The 21,503-nt window shown below is 37.2% G+C and overlaps 1 protein-coding gene across 2 annotated transcripts in view; it reads left to right on the top strand.

Annotated features, from left to right (window-relative positions):
• The window catches only part of wscd2 (WSC domain containing 2), a 332,148-nt gene that overhangs the window by 201,913 nt on the left and 108,732 nt on the right, over positions 1–21,503 (top strand). The window contains exon 8 of one of the 2 annotated variants that reach the window (XM_069932665.1): positions 8,973–9,385. The exons of the other annotated variant lie outside the window; for it this stretch is intronic. Coding sequence (XP_069788766.1) covers positions 8,973–9,034 — 62 coding nt within the window. The 3' untranslated portion in view covers positions 9,035–9,385. Of the gene's footprint in view, positions 1–8,972; positions 9,386–21,503 lie in introns of those variants that run through there. 2 annotated transcript variants of the gene reach the window in all.

Below are 21,503 nucleotides of genomic sequence, written 5' to 3'. Positions count from 1 at the left end.
GACCCCAAAAAGCTGAATGACAAGCTTCTAACGACACCTGCTCCATCACCTCCCTCTATGCTGTTGATCAATATTTTTAAATGCAAATTATTTCCAGTAATTGGCCCTAGCCAGGTTATTTTTTTTAATTGGCTCTGACCCTTGGCCTGACATCCTCGGTTGCTAGTAGAGATGATCCATTTTGACCTAGTTTCTGCTGAAGCTCAGATCTTACTTAATTATTGGGACCACCTCATTCCAAGTTAGTCATGCTTCCCTTAATTAGTGGAGGCAGATGCTCCCTTGCCATAAAAGCTCATTTCTGTACTAAAGCCAGGTTAACCAGTAGGAATTGGGATTCTGTCATCAGATGGGCGTACCTGTTCCTGTTGGATGCAGTTCATTTTCAGACATTACTGATAAAACTCCATTCCTATCTCGCTAAAGTATTCTCCTTGCTGAGAATGGTCTTTAAACTAAAAGCCTCTATACTCTATGTAGTTGGCTGCACATGTTTTCTATTTATTCTTACTCATTACCCCTCTTCACTCTACTACCATTGGGGGGGAAAAGGTGCAGGAGCGTAGAGACGAGCACTCAATGGCACAAGGACAGCTTCTTCCCCGCTCCCATCAGATTCCTGAATGAACAATGAACCAAAGACACTGCCTTTTTGTGCACTACTTTTTTTTAATTTATAGTAATGTTGTAAGATGTTTATAACATGAATGTTTGCTCTGTGACGCTGCCGCAAAACACCAAATTTCATGACCTGTTCATGACCATAAATCCTGATCCTGGTTCTGCAAATCTGAATTGCCAACTAGTTTTAAAATTGATTCTTTTTTCTGATTATAGTTTCATTAATTAACTCACTATCTAAATGCTGGGAGATTAACTCGTGACCTATAATTCCAAGGGCCATCTGTTCCTCTGGCTATAAAAGAAATGGTCTAACAGACAATGAAAGGGATTATTGAAAATGATGAAAGAGAAATATTGTTTCCATGGGTGAGAGAGGACCAAAGCAAGAGAGCTGATGCAAAATTAGATTCAGGGTATGAAGGAGTGTCATGAAGATTAACCTCCTCACATAAACAATGGGGAAATTACCTCCAACTCAAGATTGACAAAATATTGTTTTTATTTGTGGATCCACAAAAGAGTTTCAGCAAAGATCAGCCATGGTTCTCCAACAAGGGGGCAGAGCCAGAATTGAAGGGCGCCCATTTAAAACACAGATGTGGAGGAATTTCTTTAGCCTGAGAGTATTGAATCTCTGGAAGTTGCTGCCACGGACGACGGTGGAGGACAGGTCGTTGGGTGTAGTTAAGCAAAGATTGATAGGTATCTGAATAGTCAGGGTATTAAAGGTTATAGGGAGAAGGCAGGGGATTGGGTCTGAGTGGGAGAATGGATCAGCTCATAATGGAATGGGGAGAATGCTCTTATGGGGCAGAATGGCCTTTCCCCCTACATTGACATTCTGCTCCCACAATGACACCATTTCCTCTCTTACTGTGCTGATGGATCATAGGATCATGGAGATAGCATTTTTTACAAAAATAAACTTTATTCACAGGAAAATTATTTATAAAAGATAACCATGCAGGGTCTTATTACATCCCACATCATATTCATATGTTCCATTACTGTATATTGTTACATTCATTCTCTCATTATTATCTTGTCCCATTGCCACCTCTGTTCCCCTTGTAGTCTCTCCTCCCTCTGTTGTTTGAGAGGCTTCCTCATTTTTAAATATTTTATTTAATATAAAACCACTTAACAAACATATCACAATATTTTAAACTTAATCCAAAAACATGTGGTATTTTATATAAAAATAGAAAGTTAAAAAAATACAAAAGAAAGAAAAGCCTCCTCTAAATCACCCCCACCCCCTCTCCTCAACCCCCTACAGACTAAAAAAAAAGGAAAATAAAAGAGAAAAGGGACAAGAAAACCACAACAGGAGCACTTCACTTTCCAATACGTGTAAACTTGGGTATATGTTCATAGAGACCCATCAGAGAAAAGGAATGTTTGAGATTCATTTAAATTTTAATACCAACAGTTTGTAAATATGGGCTCCATATTTCACAACAAATATGATATTTATCTCTCAAATTTTGTAATTTTCTCAAGTATAATACAACTGTCCATTCCCAAATCAATATCTAACTTCCAAGTTATAGCAATGCATTTTCAAGCTATTGCCAAAGCTATATGAACAAATTTTACTTGATAGATATTCAATTTTAATTTCAGTTTAATTCCTCTAACATCACCCAGTAAAAAATAACATTGGATCCTATGGGAATCTTACTCCAGTTATTTGTTTTAATAAATGACCCATTTCAAGCCAAAAAGGTTTAATTGTGGAACACTGCCAAATCGAATGCAAAAAGGTACCAACTTCTTGTCCACATCTAAAACATAAATCTGAATAAACGTAGTTCATATTGTGTAACTTTGTGGTGATAAATATAACTGATGAATAAAATTATATTGAACTAACTGATATCTCACATTTATTTTGCTTTTCGTACTCTCTCTCCATATCTGAATTCATCTACGTTCATCTATTTGCTTATTTAAATCTACCTCACATTTATGTCTAGATTTATGAACTCCTTATAGAGCCTTCTTTTGTAATAATTTATACATCTCTGAAATAAATTTATTTTTATCCCTATAACTTATTAAAAATACTGCTTCTGTCTCTGCCTAGTAATACTAAATCTTGACCAAATATTTCACAAAAAGAATCTCTTAACTTGATGCAGTAATAACAAAGTTTTGTGTTTTCCAATATCTTAAATTTGTCTTTCATTCTACTAAAAGTAATGAATTTCCTGGCTTCAAAACTATCTTTAATGTTCCTAATATCTAATTTTGCCAGATTTTTAGAAATGTATTTTCCATAGAAGATGGAATAAGTCTATTTTGAAATAAAGGTCTTCTTCCAAACATTAAACCTTTTCCTCCAATCTCTTTATCAATTTTATTCCAAAGTTCAATTAAATGTCTCAGCATAGGTCTTTCTTTATTTGCTTTTAACAAGCTTGCATTCCATTTATAAATAAAATGTTGTGGATCAGTTTCTCCTATTTTATCAAGTTCTATATTTACCCATGGTTGAACATTATTCAACTTATAATTACATTAATAGATCTCAACTGTGCTGCTTTATAATAATTCATAAAATTGGGGAGGTGTAAACCTCCTAAATCATATTTCCAAGTCAGTTTCTCCAAAGAAACCCTTGCCATTTGAGAGGCTTCCCCTTTGATTCCAGTCTGGTTGTGGAGGACACTGGACTGTGGACCTTCCCCACAAAGCCTCCACATCCAGAGGAGGCTGCAAAATGCCTCGGTGCATCCACAGTTTCTTCCAATCCTTTGTGTCCTTGACATCCAAACAATCCCACTTTCCCATTCTCATCCCACACTTCTGCAGTCACTGCTCCTCTGGTACGTTTTAAATGTGCCAAAGGTTTCTGTCCCCTCCACCCTTGCAGCCAATGAGTTCGAAACCTCCCTTGCTCTTTGGGAGAAAAATATTTGCCTCGAATCTATTTGAATCCTTTTCCTAATTAACTATATCCTCTCATTAACCACCTCTTTTCCAAGGGAAATGAAACCTTCCACTTCACCTGATCCTGGGATCTGGGAATTTTGCAAACAAATTCAAAGTTAGCTTGGTCTCCCTTGTTCTGCACACACTGCTAATCCAGCTGAGATGTTCTCTCTCCTCATAAAAGCAATGCTCTAGCTTGGCAATAGATCTCCCTTTCTGGCATTGTCACACCCATCATCAACATATAACCATATAACCATTTACAGCACGGAAACAGGCCATGTCGGCCCTTCAAGTCTGTACCGGTTCACTTGAACAACTCCACTCGCTCCTCCGCTAACTCCTGACGAAGTAGAGGCTTTCTTCATGATGCCATTGGTGTGTTGGTTCCAGGAAAGATCTTCCAAGATGGTGACTCCCAAGAACCTACATTTGCTCATCCTCTGTTGATGACAATAAAACAATCAAGTCATAAAGGAAAAGTTCAAGGAAGCCAATTTGAAATCATAATCTGATCTGGTCTTTATGTGATCCACAGCCCTGTTGTTGATGGTTTAACAGAATATGAAATGGCTTAGCAAATCATTTAAATCTGCAGCATATTCTGAAAATTTTCAAAACTCTAATATGATTCAAACTGACTTTGTTCCTGGAGTCTCAAATCTGTTCCTAATTTATATTTTAAATATGATTTTAATTGATAATATGCAAAAATTGTAGTTTTGTGTACAATATTTATCTTTTAATTGCTCAGAAGTTAAACAAAAGATCCCAAAAAATGATGTTTTATCCTCTGTATACCTTTACTATACCAATTATCAAATAAAGAATTATTCAAGGTGAAAGGAATAAGCTGATTTTGTTTTAACAACATCATGAAGAACCCCATCACCCTGGTCAATATCTCCTCTCACTGACACCCTCAGGCAAAAGCCCAAAGACCAGCACCTCTAGGCTCCAGAGGTTCCAACAGCTATCAAGATCTTGAATTTCCTTGTACTATCCTAACCCAAACCATAAAATACTCTGGGACATCCAAAAGATCTCTCTGCACGTTACTTTATTTTCTTGCAATTGTGAAGATTTATTTTTCTATCCTTTTATATTTGCTGTCTTTTCAGGATATTCTGATGATGTAGCTTGCACTGCTGTAGTTGGTGTACTTTATCTACATGTATTGTTGCAACAAGTAAGAATTTCTTTGTTCATTGTACAGTAGTTAGGTTTATGACAATAAACTCTTATACTCCTCCTCTGGGCAATAATCAGAAGAATATACTTTTTGAAAAGTGCCAAACACCAGCAACATTGTCAATTTAGGAATAACCTAAATATCTCAGTGTAACCTAGCATGGGATTTAAGCATCAAGGCTACTTGGTTTTGGAGGTCGTAGTAAAAACACAAAATGTTGGAGAAGCTCAGCAGCTCAAACAGTAGCAAAGGGAAAGATACAGAACCAACGTTTCAGGCTTGAACCCATCATCAAGGTATGAGACAATGACAGCAAGCATCCGAACAAAAGAGTGGAGGGGGAAGGGGATGTGGCAAGGCAGGAGATGGTAGGTGGAGAAAGGAGGGAAGGTACAGCAGCAATGAGGGGGGGGATAGTAGGGCTGTGTGGGTGAAAGAACTGGAAGGACAGGAAAAAGGAGATGGGAAAGAAAAGGAAAGCAGGTTTAATGGAAAGCAGTAAAGTCAATGTTCATGCCGTGCGGCTGGAGGGCACCCAGACAGAAAATAAGGTGTTGTTTCTCCAATCTGCGGGTGGTCAGGGTAGGACAATGCACAAGGCCATGGACAGACATGTAAGCGCGAGAGTGTGACTTGGAATTGAAATGGTTAGCAACTGCGAAGTCGCTGTGGTTGCGAACGGAGCGGAGGTGCTGAATGAAGCAATCACCCAGTTTGTGATCGGTCTCTTGAATGTAGAGAATGCCACAAAGGGGGCATCGGATGCAGTAAATAAATCCTCTGGCTCTGGATGTATAACTGAAGTGTTGCTTCACATGAAAGGCCTGTTTGGGGCCCTGGACCATGGTGAAGGAGGAGCCATCACCTTTGGCACAGGGGAAGGTGCCAGGTGTACGATGGGTGGGAAGGGATGAGTGCGCAAGGAAATTGTGGAGGGAGCCATCCCTGCGCAAAGCCAAGAGGAGAGAAAAAAATGTGAATGGTAGTGGGATTCTGTAGTAAGTGCCAGAAATTCTGGTGGATGATGTGTTGGATGCAGAGGCTGGTGGGGTGGTAGGTGAGGATGAGGGGGATTCTATATTTGTTGAGTCTGGGGGTAGAGTGAGCCAGGGCAGATAAACAGGAAATGGCGGAGATGTTGTTGAGGGTTGAGTTGATGGTGGTGGAGGGGAAGCCATGTTTGTGGAAGAAGGCAGACATTTCAGAAGATCTGGACTGGAAGACCTCATCTTGGGAACAGATGCAGAGGAAACAGAAATTGAGAGAAGGGGATGGAAACCTTGCAGAGGGCAGGGTGTGAGGAAGTGTAGTCCGAGTAGTTATGGGAGTTGGAGTGTTTTTAATATATGTCAGTGGAAAGCTGGTTTCTCGAGATGGAGACAGAGAGATCCAGGAAGGGGAGAGTGTTATCGGAAATGGACCAGATGAGTCTGAGATTGAGGTGGAAGTTGAATGCAAAGTGGGTGAAGTTGACAAGCTCATCATGGTGCATAAGGCAGCCCCGATGTAGTTGTTTTACAAACATAGCTTCTCCACCACCACTCAGTCCTCACCCACATCTCCTCCATTTCCTGCTCATATGAAGCAACACTTCACTTGTAGATCCAGAACCAGAGGACATTTACTACATCTGGTGCACCCTTTGTGGCATTCGCTTCATTGGAGAGACCAGTCGCAGACTCGGAGATCGCTTCACTCAGGACCTCCGTTCCATTCACAACCACAGTGACCTCCCAGTGGCCAACCACTTCAATTCTGGGTCACACTCCTATACCAACATGTTTGTCCATGACCTTATAACCATATAACAATTTCAGTACAGAAACAGGTCATCTCAGCCCCTCTAGTCCATACCGATTTAAGTGATCTCCTCTAGTCCCACTTACCTGCTCTCTGCCCATAACTCTCCAATCCCCTCACATCCATGCATTTATCCAACCTTTTCTTAAATGACAAAATTACCTTGCTGCAACCACCTCTTCTGGAAGGTCATTCCACTCACCCACCACTCTCTGAGTGAAGAAGCTCCTTCTCATGTTAATTCTAAACTTTTTCCCCCTAACCCTCAACTTATGACCTCTCATTCCAATCTCACCTACCCTCATGGGGAAGAACCTATTCACATCTGCTCTATCTATCCCACTCATAATTTTAAATACCTTTATTAAATCCCCCCTCAACCTTCTACGTTCCAATGAATAAAGACCCAGTCTTCTCATTCATTCTTTGTATTCTAGATACTGCAATCCAGGCAACATTTTAGTAAATCTTCTCTGCACCCTCTCTACCTTATTGATATCCTTCCTATAATTTGGGGACCAGAACTGCACAGAGTATTCCAAATTTGGCCTCACCAATGCCTTGAATAGTCTTAACATCACCTCCCAGCGCCGATATTCTATGCTTTGATTTATAAAGGCCACCATACCAAAAGCCTTCTTTATCATGCTATTCACATGAGATTTCACTTTCAAAGAACGATGAACCATTATTTCAAGATCTCTCTGTTCCTCTGCGTTCTTCAATGCCCTCCCCCTCACTGCATACGTCCTGTCTTGAATATTCTTCCCAAAATGAAGCACTTCACACTTATCGATATTAAACTTCATCTGCCACCTTTCAGCCCACTCTTCTAAGCAGTCCGAATCCTTCTTTAGTCTCCAAAAGCCATCTTCACTATCCACAACTCCCTCTATTTTTGTATCGTCCGCATATTTACTAACTCAATTTACCACTCCATCTTCCAAATCATTAATGTAAATGACAAACATCAAGGGACCCAACACCGATCCCTTATGTGCTGTCCCACCCTGATCACCACTGATTGGAGGAACAACACCTTATTTTCCATCTGGTTACCCTCGAGCTGCAAGGCATGAACATTGATTTCACTGCTTTCCATTAAACCTTCGTCCCTTTTCTTTTCTCTCTCCCTTTTCCTGTCCTTCCAATTCTTTCAACCATACAGCCCTATAATCCCCTCCCCCTCATCGCTGCTGTCCCTTCCCTCCTTTCTCCACCTATTATCTCCTGCCTTTGTCACACCCCCTTCCCCCACTCTTTCGTTCAGACACCTGCTGGCATTTTATCACCTGCTTGTGTTTTACTTTCTGGGTTTGGAGGTCAGTGATTGAAATATAATGGTGTCATTGAGCAAGAAATTGATGATGATTCACTTCAAATCAAGAGAAAATCTCAAGAGATTTTTCAACAATGTTCACAATGGAGTTGTAAACTTGAATTACATTCGCTATCCATTTTAATGAAGAAACAGAATTTTACCAGACAATTTAAATAAATATGAAGAGAAGTGAAATACTTCCCATGGCTTTAATCATATTGATAAAGAAAAGGGACTCAGCAGTTTAGGGGGCATCCAGGGAAGGCAATGTTTTGGGCCAAAACCCTTCAACAGAAGATTGAGGGATGTTTCCTCCATCTATGGAGCTAAGTCTCATCCTCAACTGCGGCTGGATGGCAGGCTTGCATGCATAATCTTTTTTCTCTCAGTCTCCTTCCCTTTGAATCGTACAGTATATGCAGTCCAAACAGGCCATTCTGCCCAACTAGTCTAAGCCAGTCTTTAGACACCATTTCAGCCTCTTCTACTGTTTGCCATTAAGCATCACCTCTTTGCTAGCAAAGCTGTGCCTTCAGCTGCCAAGATCCTGAGTTCTGAAACACTCTCATCTCACTCTAACTCGACCTCTCTTTCCTGCTTGAAGGTGCCTTTTGCCTTGTTGGTCAAGCTCTTAGTTGCCTTATCTAATGGGGCGCAGCATTAGCCTTTAGCTTAATAACACCCCCACAAAGCCTTGGAGGTGGGCGATAGAACCATTTCAATATAATTGCTGTTTCCCTTCATTTCACGTGCATTTTGACTCTTCGTTTTAAGCTGGTAGCTCTTGCAATCATTTCAGGATTCACTGAAGTCCTCTTTTAATTCCATGGCAACAGAGGCAGACTAAACATCAAAGTTAGAAGTGCTCATAATTAAAAATTAATGATCTATTCGACCAGAGGCACTGCAAATCAGTTTCTGAAAGGAAGGGCGCAGAACTTAGATCACGCATTTTGCATAGGTTGGTGTCAATGTGGACTTGAAGCTGTTAAACTTTTGTTGTTAAATACCCCTCTGCTGATCTTTGTGTTGGAGAGTTAAGTGGGGTAATTGCTCCCTGTGGATGTCATAACTCATAATGGTGTATCCTTCTATCAGGTCACCCCTCAGCCTCCAATGCTCCAGAGAAAAATATCAAACTCTGTCCAGCCTTTCCTTAAAGCACATGCAATGCAATCCAATCTAAGCAAGATCCTGGTGAAGCTCCTCTGCATCTTCTGCAAAGCCTGCACATCCTTCCCATAGCCTGACAACCAGAACTGCACACAGTACTCTAAATGCGGCCTGGTTAAAGTTTTATCCAGCAACAGGCTCAGTGCCCTGACCAGTAAAGCAGGTGCACTGTAGTTCATCACAAGAAGTTGTGAAAATGGCAAGGGACATACGAACTGACAGTGCCATGGGACATTCAGAGGCACACTGAGACAGAAATTGAAATTAAATTAACAGCTCCATATTAGAGTGATGTTATCCTTTTAATAATCTCCTCTTTTCTGTCATGGCTCTAACTGATGTTGATTTTATGTAACAAAATAAATTATACTCATGAGTCTGTTAAATTGTGAACTCTTTTATGATCGACACTGGTGGTTAAAATATGATCATTAGACTCATCTTTGCCCAAGGGTGATAACTCACTCACAGACTCCAATCCAGTTGAATTGGCTTGATAAAGAAAAGATAACGAAATTGGTGAATTGCATCGTTCAGCGGGCAGCAACCTCCTTTGAAGAAGACCGCAGAGCCCACCTCACTGACAAAAGACAAAGGAGGAAAAACCCAACACCCAACCCCAACCAACAAATTTTCCCCTGCAACCGCTGCAACCGTGTCTGCCTGTCCCGTATCAGACTTGTCAGCCACAAACGAGCCTGCAGCTGACGTGGACATTTACCCCCTCCATAAATCTTCGTCCGCGAAGCCAAGCCAAAGAAGAAATGCCCTGATAACTGGCTAATCAACACAGCTGACTGTCAAAGGTCAATTTAAACTCGATTGCCTATCTTCCTCTACTGCTCTTCCTTGGGACATCAATGAAAACTGGCTCCAAACTTTTGCATTTTCTGGACATTTAATCCCTGGGTTTCAGCTACAGTGGTGACCCTTCTAACACAACCTGAGGGCTATTTGGACATAACTCCACAGTCTTCCTATTGCACATGTCTCCTGGTTCTTCATTAGCCAACTACCCAACTCTAGTGTTGATAGCTTTGGTTTGCTCCCTGTTCCCAAGCCTCAGTGCTGCTGCTGTCGTCGTTACTGAAGAGGGGTTCCTCACTTTAACGAGAATAGCACTTCAACCTCAAGCCAATGTGGCAAAATCCTTTCCCTACCACTTTCCTCGCACACCTGACTGTGCAAAGGCTTCTTCCTGATTAACTTGGAATAATTTCTCATGGTGAAGGAAGTATTTGTTTGCCAGCATTGTTAGAAGTATTGAACTAAACTCGGTGGATAACCAAGAAACACAAAAATTGCAGATGCAGGAACCTTGACCAAAGAATAAGATGCTGGAGGAATTCAACAGGTTAGGCACCATCCATTGGAGAGAAATAGTCGGTCAACATTTTGGGTCGGGACCATTCGCCCAAGAGGTTCAAGGTTCCTTTCATTGCCACATACTAACCCATTGTCGTGGCCATCCCTTGCGGTTGAGGATGATGGCCTTCCTTCCATTGATCCACAGAGCGAAGACACCTGTGCGTGTATTTGTTTAACATGTACTTAATGTTCCACTCCAAGAAGCAAACGATACTTCACAATTCAACCAACTAGTTCCAATGGCATGGAAACCATGATGAATGGAGCTGGTGGATTTGTTACAGCCTTCGTCCACCTTCACAGCCGTTGAGTTTGAAGTAACATCATCTGTCTGTTCCACCAAAAACTGAAATATACATGTGTTGTGAGCCCAGAGGACCCCAAAACCCAGCAGCAATATTCACCAAGACAAGTGATTACTGAAACAAAAGTTGCTTTTAATTATCTTTAAATATGAAAATAGAATTAAACTTTAACTTATCACTATTGACTTAACCCCCATCTAATTCTAAGCACATGTGTAAGTTCAGAAAAGTTCCTTGGTTCACAGTCCAATCTCACTTCTCATTCCTCCAAGTTCACTGGTTGCAGGTAATTCTTATACTGTGGACACAATTTAACATTTATAAAGTTCACCAGGCTTTGGTGCTTGATAGATAAATGGTTACCACTCAGGAAGGTTCTTGTCAGTTTTCATAGAGAGATTTAATTCCATCAGCCACATCAGTGTCTTCCTGATGAAATTTGCCCTTTCAGGGTTCTCCAGATGATAACCTCTTTCAGGTCACCTCATAGTTCTTTTTGTTTCTCTTATACCAAGTAAAACATTAGACAGCCAGTCCTCTCCTCTTGCATGAACCACAAGGGCTTTGACCAGGCTATCTTCCAAACGGGATTTTAATAAACTTTCCAGCTTGTCCTACTCCAGTCCCAGCTGCTTTTGCTGACTGTAACACTGTACAAGTGATCTCTGTGTCTCTCTCTCTCTCTCTCTCTCTCTCTCTCTCTCTCTCTGAGAGAAAGCCTGTTTGACTCTCTCTGCTTGTAAAACCACATGACCCTCTTACGACAGCAAGCTCTCTTCCAGACAGAAGCAGCTCCGATGTGCTCTTTCATCTATTGCCTTTTGTAAACATCAATCCAATAGTGAAGTCTCTTGAGCACTCTTCAAAGCTCTTGAAAAAGCTGTTGGCCTTGACATGTCTAGCATTAGCAGAACTCCATTATTTTAAATAAGATCTGTTTTAAAGTGTTTGTATGTAACCTACTCAAGCAAACTTTTCCCAATTTATCTCCCAAAAACATACCTATATACTCTGTCACACATGACATACTTCAAATTTTGTCTGCTGTAAGGCAAACAAAAAGTTGCCATGATCATTGCCCAGTGCCCCTAATATTAAGAGAAAGAGAAGCAGAGTCATTGAGTATCCGTGGATTCATTTCCATTGCTTCTGCAGCCGCAAAGACTCCTGTTCAAACCATTGGCAATCCGAGCTCCACTACCATACGATCAGGAAACCTTCAGAGTCCGAAGCCCTTCAGGAGCCCTTCTTGCCCTCAGCACCCTCCCAAATCTCAAAGATCCCAGACCGAAGCATTATCTGACCACTTCTCCCCAAGGATTCTGCGAGACTCACTATGCGTCTCCAGCATTTCATTGTAAACTGTGTGAATGTTGTTCATTGGGTCAGACTGCACAGAGACAGGCCCATCAGACTGCCAGTTATTAACAAGCCACTTTCACCAATCCAACAGTCATTACATTTTTTAATTTTCCCTTATTCCCATCAACACCCTCCGATTCAACCATTCACAAACACCAGGGATAATTTACAGTGGCCAGTTAACTTACCAACCTGCTTGTGTGTGGAATCACACAGAGAACTCCATTCAGATACATTCAGGCCAGGACTGAATCTGAATCTGCAAGGGCAGCACATCTCCTGGCTTTGTCTTGAGTTAAAGATGAGGTCAGCCAAGATCCAATTGAATTGGGGCTTCGGGGTGGGAGACTGCTCCCATGTTTCCACTCTTCTGCCCATCCACCATTCTCACTTCTCCCCAGCAACCTGCTGAATTCGACACTCCATGGATAAGTGAGCAAAAAGACTGGATGAATGATGAAGTCTGTGAGGAAGTTAATGGGAAGGTAGAGAGAGTAAACATGGGATTAGTGATTTTTTTTATTTCATACAATTGATATTTTCACCCTGGAGAAATGGGGTCTGGAACTACTACAGTACCTGAAAGGAGAGTGGAAACAATCCCTCACTATATTTAAAAGATATCTGGATGCGAGCTTGCTGCAAGGCTGGGATGGAGTGCTGGAAATAAGAGATGATTGAGTTAGAAATCAACATGGACATGATGGGCCAAATGGCCTCCTTCCCTATACTAAACTCATCAGTGACACATTTCTCTGCATTTTTAAAAAATATAATTTAGTTTAGAGATACAGCACAGTAACGGGCCCTTACTGCCTATGAACCCAAGCCACCCAAATTCATCCACATGACCAATTAACCGACTAACCCTATACTTCTTTGGAAAATGGGAGGAAACCGGAGCACCCAAACAAAACGTACAAACTCCTTACAGACTCAAATCCAGGTTATAGGCAATGTAATAGCATTGCGCCAACCACACCGTATCCTTACAAGACTTCCATCTCTAACTCCAGCAGTGCATTCCTAACCACTCGCTAACCAGCGACATTTTTCCTTCCTCTCCCTCTCGTTTCTATTGCCCTTGACTCTCTTTCCCCCCCCCCCGCCCCACCCCCTCACTCTGTCCTGCTGCTCCTGTGCAGAGACTGGCAGGTGTGGAGTTCACCTCTACTGCTGCAGCGTGACTGTGCAGAGCCTGTGTGCTGACCCCTGCCTGCTGTTGCTGCTTCTCTGCTGGGTTGGCCGTGGAGTCTGGGGAGGTGTCCCAGCAAAATTGAACAAGCTGTCGGCAGTTCGTTTCAGGCAGCTCTGAGTCCTCAGCAGCTGATCCCTCATTTGATTTTTAAACAATTACACCCCTGTCTGAATCAGGCTGTGATTTTCGGAGGGAATAATTAACAAAATTAGTAAAGCTGATGCAACAGTTTTAAACATGCTGTGAATTACTGTGATCTGCGATATGCTGCTTGAAAGGGAAATGGAAGGTAAATAAACAGATTTGTTAAGAACAGAACCAGACAAATCTTTGAAACATAAAGAAGCTACAGGGGTATGGGGGAGGAGGAGGCTGGATTAATCGGATAATTTTGCCGAGCAAGGTTACACAGACACAAAGGGAAGATTGGCTGTATGATTCCTGAATGGCCTGAGGGAAAGTACTTACAGGACTTTCTCATTCAAAATGTACATTTTACATTCAAGATATAATTCACACCAGCTCCAGAGACTTGTTTATGACAACAAAGGTGCAACAGTATAGGTTCTAAGCATAACAGATTGATGAAGTTGCTTGCAATGCACAGAAGAGATAGTCTGTTCTTATTAATGTCAGAGATTGGGCTTCTGCGCACTGTAATTTGCTCATTGGCACCTGCTGTGCCCCATTGACTGCAGCTTCTCTTCATTGTGGTCTCTCTTTCCTTTGTCTATCCATCTCTCCTCCTTTATCTCTTCTCACTTTATCTATCCATCTCTTCTCTGTTTATCCACCCCTTTCTCTGTCTCTTTTATTTATCTATCCATTTTTACTGTATGCTCTCTCCATATATTTTCTTTTTTTTAAACTTTATTTATTCGTTCAAAATACAGATAATAAGTAACATATATAACAATAAACTAAACATGAACGATATATTTAATATATATAAAAGAAAAAAGAAAGAAAAAAAAGAAACCCCCCCCTTTCAGTCAACTCTCCTAAGGAGAGCCATAAAGAGAGGAAAAAAAAGAAAAATTAAACATACATATTAAGATCTAATCAATGTAAATATTCTGAATATAACAAACACTTATTAATAAAAAAATAATAGTTATCAAGCGAAACATATGTGATTTTTTTCCATTATTAAATAATATTTCATCTCATTATGCCATCTAATAATATCAATCATATTTGTATCTTTCCACGTACTAGCAATACATTTTTTCGCTACAGATAAAGCTAAATATATAAAAGCAAGTTGAAATTTATCTAATCACAAACCTTTCAGAGGTTGCAAACTACCCAATAAAAATACTGTTGGATCCAAAGGTATTTTAATCTTATACAGGTATTTCAGAAGCAATTGTACTTTCTTCCAAAAAGATTGTGTATATATATACATGACCAAACCGCGTGAAAAAAAGTTCCAACAGCGTTACCACATCTAAAACACAAATCTGATTCATGAAAACCATATTTTTTTAGCTTTTCAGGTGTTAAGTATAATTGATGTTAAAAATTATAATTAATCATTGCATAACGTGCATTTATCAGTCTAGTTACACGATCATAACAAATATCTGACCAATCATCCTCGGAAAAAATAAAACCAATTTTTGCTTCCCATTTACCTTTAGATTTATCCCAACCCCTTTATCCATACCATCCTGTAATATTTGATACATAACTGAAATATAACCCTTCTCTGGTACCTTCATAAGAAAAGTCTCAAATTTAGTCATTTCAGGTAAAATCATATCTCTACCAAACACATGCTTTACCGAGGATCGAATTTGATAATAAAGAAACAAAGAATTCTTATCAATACCATAACTGTCCCTCATCTGATCAAAAGATAAAAACTTACCTTCTTTAAAACAATCTCACAAATTTTCCACACCTTTAAATCTCCAATATAATAAACTTTGATTATGTATTGAGAAAGAAATAAGTTAATTATTATACAACGGAGTCAAGGCCGACAATTCACCACGAGAACCTTTCATTTTCTTTTTATTTGTCCATAGCTTCATTAAATGTTTTAATATAGGCACATTATGTTGCTGTAACAAATTTACATTCCATCGAAACAAAAATTGATGTATTTCAAATTCAAAAATATTTGCCATCTCAATTTTGGCCCAACTAGGGGGTTGTTCCAAATCCATCAATGAACTAATAAATTTAATTTGGGCTGCTTCATAATAATTTTGAAAATGTGGTAAACGTAATCCCCCAGGTCATATTTCCAAGTTAATTTATTCAAGGCTTCTCTTGAAAATTTACTGCTCCATAAAAACTCTCTAACCATTTTATTCAAATCTCAAAAAAAAATTATCAAATAAATACGGAATAGATCGAAATAAATATTGTATACGTGGAAAAATATTCATCTTAATTGTATTTATTCTACCCAATAAATTAATAGGCAGATCTTTCCATTTAATCAAATCAGTTTTAAATTTTTTTATTAATGGAACATAATTTAATTTATATAAAGATTGATAATTAACATCCATAATTATACCCAAATACTTAATTCGATCCATCCATTTCAAATTAAGAATGTTTTTATAAGCTGAATAATCTTCACTCACCGGTAATATTTCGCTTTTTTCCCAATTAACTTTATATCCAGAAAGACGTCCATATTGCATCAAACACTCCTTCAAATGCAAAAGTGATTGAGCTGGATTTGTTAGGTACACAAATACATCATCAGCAAATAAATTAATTTTATATTCCTCATCTAAATCTTTCATACCCTGTATCTGTGTATTCTGTCCTATCAACTGTGCCAAAGGTTCGATCACAAACGCAAATAAAGCTGGTGATAAAGGACAACCTTGATGAATAGATCGGGTCAGTTTAAACGGTTCCGAAATCAAAACATTCGTCAATACTCTAGCTACTGGTTTACTATATAAAGCCTTAATCCAACCAATAAAAAAAGGACCAAACTTAAAATTCTCCAAAACTTTGAACAGAAAATTCCACTCAACTCTATCAAACGCTTTTTCGCCATTTAAAGATATCACCATCGGATGGTCTGGAGATTGTCAAAATCTATTAATCAAACTAATCACACGTAAAATATTATCCGAGGCATATCGATTCTTTATGAAACCTGTTTGATCCATGTGGATCAGCTTAGGTAAAAACTTAGCCAATCTATTCGCTAAAATTTTAGCTATAATTTTATAATCTACATTCAACAACAAAATCGGTCGATATGAAGATACTTTCAAAGGATCTCTATCTTTCGTTCGAATTACTGTAATTAAAGCACTAGAACAAGACTCAGGAAATTCATAATGTTCTCCAACCTGACGTAGTACATCTCCAAACACTGTAGAGAAGTCGTCGTAAAAAATTTTATAAAATTCAACCGAAAATCCATCATCACCAGGCGATTTACCATTCGGCATTTCCATCATAGCAATTTTAATTTCCAAGTCAGTAAATGATGCTTCCAACTCCTGTATATCTACATCCTCTAATGTCGGTTAGTTCAACTGTGATTAAAAAAAGGATCAATCGATCCATTTTCTTGTTTTCCATCAGATGTATATAACTTCCATATATTTTCCAACTCTGTTTCTCTCATATCCCCTGCCGCCCCCCCCCCCCCATTGCACAATTTCCTGTGTTTTGTTCTCTTTAACCAAACCGAACGCTGACTGACCATTTCTACATGCCTGCCTCATTGAGTCCCTCGAGCTTCTCATTGGTTTATTCTGACATTTCCTTGAGCTGTTGTAGCCCTGGTCACTTTGTCCTGGATGAATTACCAGGCCTATTTCCACTTTTGCAGATTGGGTAAATTCCTTGAATTTTTGTTTGCAAAGATTGAGCCACTCCTGGAATGAAAGCCCAACACAGATTATCAAACATTTCATCACAAATGCTATTTGTTTCTTGTCCATTGGATGCTTCAATCCCTCCTTTCATGCTACCACTTAAGCAATGTTCTGCCGCTGACTTGGTACAAAAACATGAAAGTCCGCAGACACCAGGGTTGACCTTAAAAACACAATGCTGGAGAAACTCAGCAGGACAAACAGTGTACTTTAAATAGCAGAGATAAAGATACATAACAGACATTTCGGGATAGAGTCCTTCACCAAGGTAAGTCAGATGCCTGTCTACATTTTGCGCAAACCCAAAAGGTTGGTTATCTATGTTTATTATTGCAATATGAAAGTATAGCATAAAAGTATAACCTGCTGATTTTCCTCACATTGTTATATAAAAGTATAACATAAAAGAAAAACCTGCTGATTTTCCTCACATTGTTATATAAAAGTATAACATAAAAGAAAAACCTGCTGATTTTCCTCACATTGTTATATAAAAGTATAACATAAAAGAGAAACCTGCTGATTTTCCTCACATTGTTTTATAAAAGTATAACATAAAAGAGAAACCTGCTGATTTTCCTCACATTGTTATATCAAAGTATAACATAAAAGAAAAACCTGCTGATTTTCCTCACATTGTTATATAAAAATATAACATAAAAGAGAAACCTGCTGATTTTCCTCACATTGTTATATAAAAGTATAACATAAAAGAGAAACCTGCGGATTTTCCTCACATTGTTCTGTAAAAGTATAACATAAAAGAAAAACCTCCTGATTTTCCTCACATTGTTATATAAAAGTATAACATAAAAGAAAAACCTGCTGATTTTCCTCACATTGTTATATAAAAGTATAACATAAAAGAGAAACCTGCTGATTTTCCTCACATTGTTATATAAAAGTATAACATAAAAGAGAAACCTGCTGATTTTCCTCACATTGTTATATAAAAGTATAACATAAAAGAGAAACCTGCTGATTTTCCTCACATTGTTCTGTAAAAGTATAACATAAAAGAAAAACCTCCTGATTTTCCTCACATTGTTATATAAAAGTATAACATAAAAGAGAAACCTGCTGATTTTCCTCACATTGTTATATAAAAGTATAACATAAAAGAGAAACCTGCTGATTTTCCTCACATTGTTATATAAAAGTATAACATAAAAGAGAAACCTGCTGATTTTCCTCACATTGTTATATAAAAGTATAACATAAAAGAAAAACCTGCTGATTTTCCTCACATTGTTATATAAAAGTATAACATAAAAGAAAAACCTGCTGATTTTCCTCACATTGTTATATAAAAGTATAACATAAAAGAGAAACCTGCTGATTTTCCTCACATTGTTAAATAAAAGTACAACATAAAAGAGAAACCTGCTGATTTTCCTCACATTGTTATATAAAAGTATAACATAAAAGAAAAACCTGCTGATTTTCCGCACATTGTTATATAAAAGTATAACATAAAAGAAAAACCTGCTGATTTTCCTCACATTGTTATATAAAAGTATAACATAAAAGAGAAACCTGCTGATTTTGCTCATATTGTTATATAAAAGTATAACATAAAAAAGAAACCTGCTGATTTTCCTCATATTGTTCTATAAAAATATAACATAAAAGTAAAACCTGCTGATATTCCTCACATTGTTATATAAAAGTATAACATAAAAGAAAAACCTGCTGATTTTCCTCACATTGTTATATAAAAGTATAACATAAAAGAGAAACCTGCTAATTTACCTCACATTGTTATATAAAAGTATAACATAAAAGAAAAACCTGCTGATTTTCCTCACATTGTTATATAAAAGTAGAACATAAAAGAGAAACCTGCTGATTTTGCTCATATTGTTATATAAAAGTATAACATAAAAGAGAAACCTGCTGATTTTCCTCATATTGTTATATAAAAGTATAACATAAAAGTAAAACCTGCTGATATTCCTCACGTTGTTCTATAAAAGTATAACATAAAAGAAAAACCTGCTGATTTTCCTCACATTGTTATATAAAAGTATAACATAAAAGAAAAACCTGCTGATTTTCCTCACAATGTTATATAAAAGTATAACATAAAAGAAAAACCTGCTGATTTTCCTCACATTGTTATATAAAAGTATAACATAAAAGAGAAACCTGCTGATTTTCCTCACATTGTTTTATAAAAGTATAACATAAAAGAGAAACCTGCTGATTTTCCTCACATTGTTATATCAAAGTATAACATAAAAGAAAAACCTGCTGATTTTCCTCACATTGTTATATAAAAATATAACATAAAAGTGAAACCTGCTGATTTTCCTCACATTGTTATATAAAAGTATAACATAAAAGAGAAACCTGCGGATTTTCCTCACATTGTTCTGTAAAAGTATAACATAAAAGAAAAACCTCCTGATTTTCCTCACATTGTTATATAAAAGTATAACATAAAAGAAAAACCTGCTGATTTTCCTCACATTGTTATATAAAAATATAACATAAAAGAGAAACCTGCTGATTTTCCTCACATTGTTATATAAAAGTATAACATAAAAGAGAAACCTGCGGATTTTCCTCACATTGTTCTGTAAAAGTATAACATAAAAGAAAAACCTCCTGATTTTCCTCACATTGTTATATAAAAGTATAACATAAAAGAGAAACCTGCTGATTTTCCTCACGTTGTTATATAAAAGTATAACATAAAAGAGAAACCTGCTGATTTTCCTCACATTGTTATATAAAAGTATAACATAAAAGAGAAACCTGCTGATTTTCCTCACATTGTTATATAAAAGTATAACATAAAAGAAAAACCTGCTGATTTTCCTCACATTGTTATATAAAAGTATAACATAAAAGAGAAACCTGCTGATTTTCCTCACATTGTTATATAAAAGTACAACATAAAAGAGAAACCTGCTGATTTTCCTCACATTGTTATATAAAAGTATAACATAAAAGAAAAACCTGCTGATTTTCCTCACATTGTTATATAAAAGTATAACATAAAAGAAAAACCTGCTGATTTTCCTCACATTGTTATATAAAAGTATAACATAAAAGAGAAACCTGCTGATTTTGCTCATATTGTTATATAAAAGTATAACATAAAAGAGAAACCTGCTGATTTTCCTCATATTGTTATATAAAAGTATAACATAAAAGTAAAACCTGCTGATATTCCTCACATTGTTATATAAAAGTATAACATAAAAGAAAAACCTGCTGATTTTCCTCACATTGTTATATAAAAGTATAACATAAAAGAGAAACCTGCTAATTTACCTCACATTGTTATATAAAAGTATAACATAAAAGAAAAACCTGCTGATTTTCCTCACATTGTTATATAAAAGTAGAACATAAAAGAGAATCCTGCTGATTTTCCTCACATTATTATATAAAATTATAACATAAAAGAAAAACCTGCTGATTTTCCTCACATTGTTATATAAAAGTATAACATAAAAGAGAAACCTGCTGATTTTCCTCACATTATTATATAAAGTTATAACATAAAAGAAAAACCTGCTAATTTTCCTCACATTGTTATATAAAAGTATAACGTAAAAGAAAAACCTGCTGATTTTCCTCACATTGTTATATAAAAGTATAACGTAAAAGAGAAAACTGCTGATTTTCCTCACATTGTTATATAAAAGTATATCATAAAAGAGAAACCTGCTGATTTTCCTCACATTGTTATATAAAAGTATATCATAAAAGAGAAACCTGCTGATTTTCCTCTCATTGTTATATAAAAGTATAACATAAAAGAAAAACCTGCTGATTTTCCTCACATTGTTATATAAAAGTATATCATAAAAGAGAAACCTGCTGATTTTCCTCACATTGTTATATAAAAGTATATCATAAAAGAGAAACCTGCTGATTTTCCTCTCATTGTTATATAAAAGTATAACATAAAAGAAAAACCTGCTGATTTTCATCACATTGTTATATAAAAGTATAACATAAAAGAGAAACCTGCTGATTTTCCTCACATTGTTATATAAAAGTATAACATAAAAGAGAAACCTGCTGATTTTCCTCACATTGTTATATAAAAGTATAACATAAAAGAAAAACCTGCTGATTTTCCTCACATTGTTATATAAAAGTATAACATAAAAGAAAAACCTGCTGATTTTCCTCACAGTTATATAAAACTATAACGTAAAAGAGAAACCTGCTGATTTTCCTCACATTGTTATATAAAAGTATAATATAAAAGAAAAACCTGCTGATTTTCCTCACATTGTTATATAAAAGTATAACATAAAAGAGAAACCTGCTGATTTTCCACATATTGTTATATAAAAGTATAACATAAAAGAGAAACCTGCTGATTTTCCTCACA

Source organism: Narcine bancroftii, chromosome 4 (genome assembly GCF_036971445.1).
Source record: "Narcine bancroftii isolate sNarBan1 chromosome 4, sNarBan1.hap1, whole genome shotgun sequence".
NCBI classification, from domain to species: Eukaryota; Metazoa; Chordata; class Chondrichthyes; order Torpediniformes; family Narcinidae; genus Narcine; species Narcine bancroftii.
The sequence above is the reverse complement of the archived record's forward strand: the minus strand, read 5'-3'. Positions and strand labels throughout refer to the sequence as shown.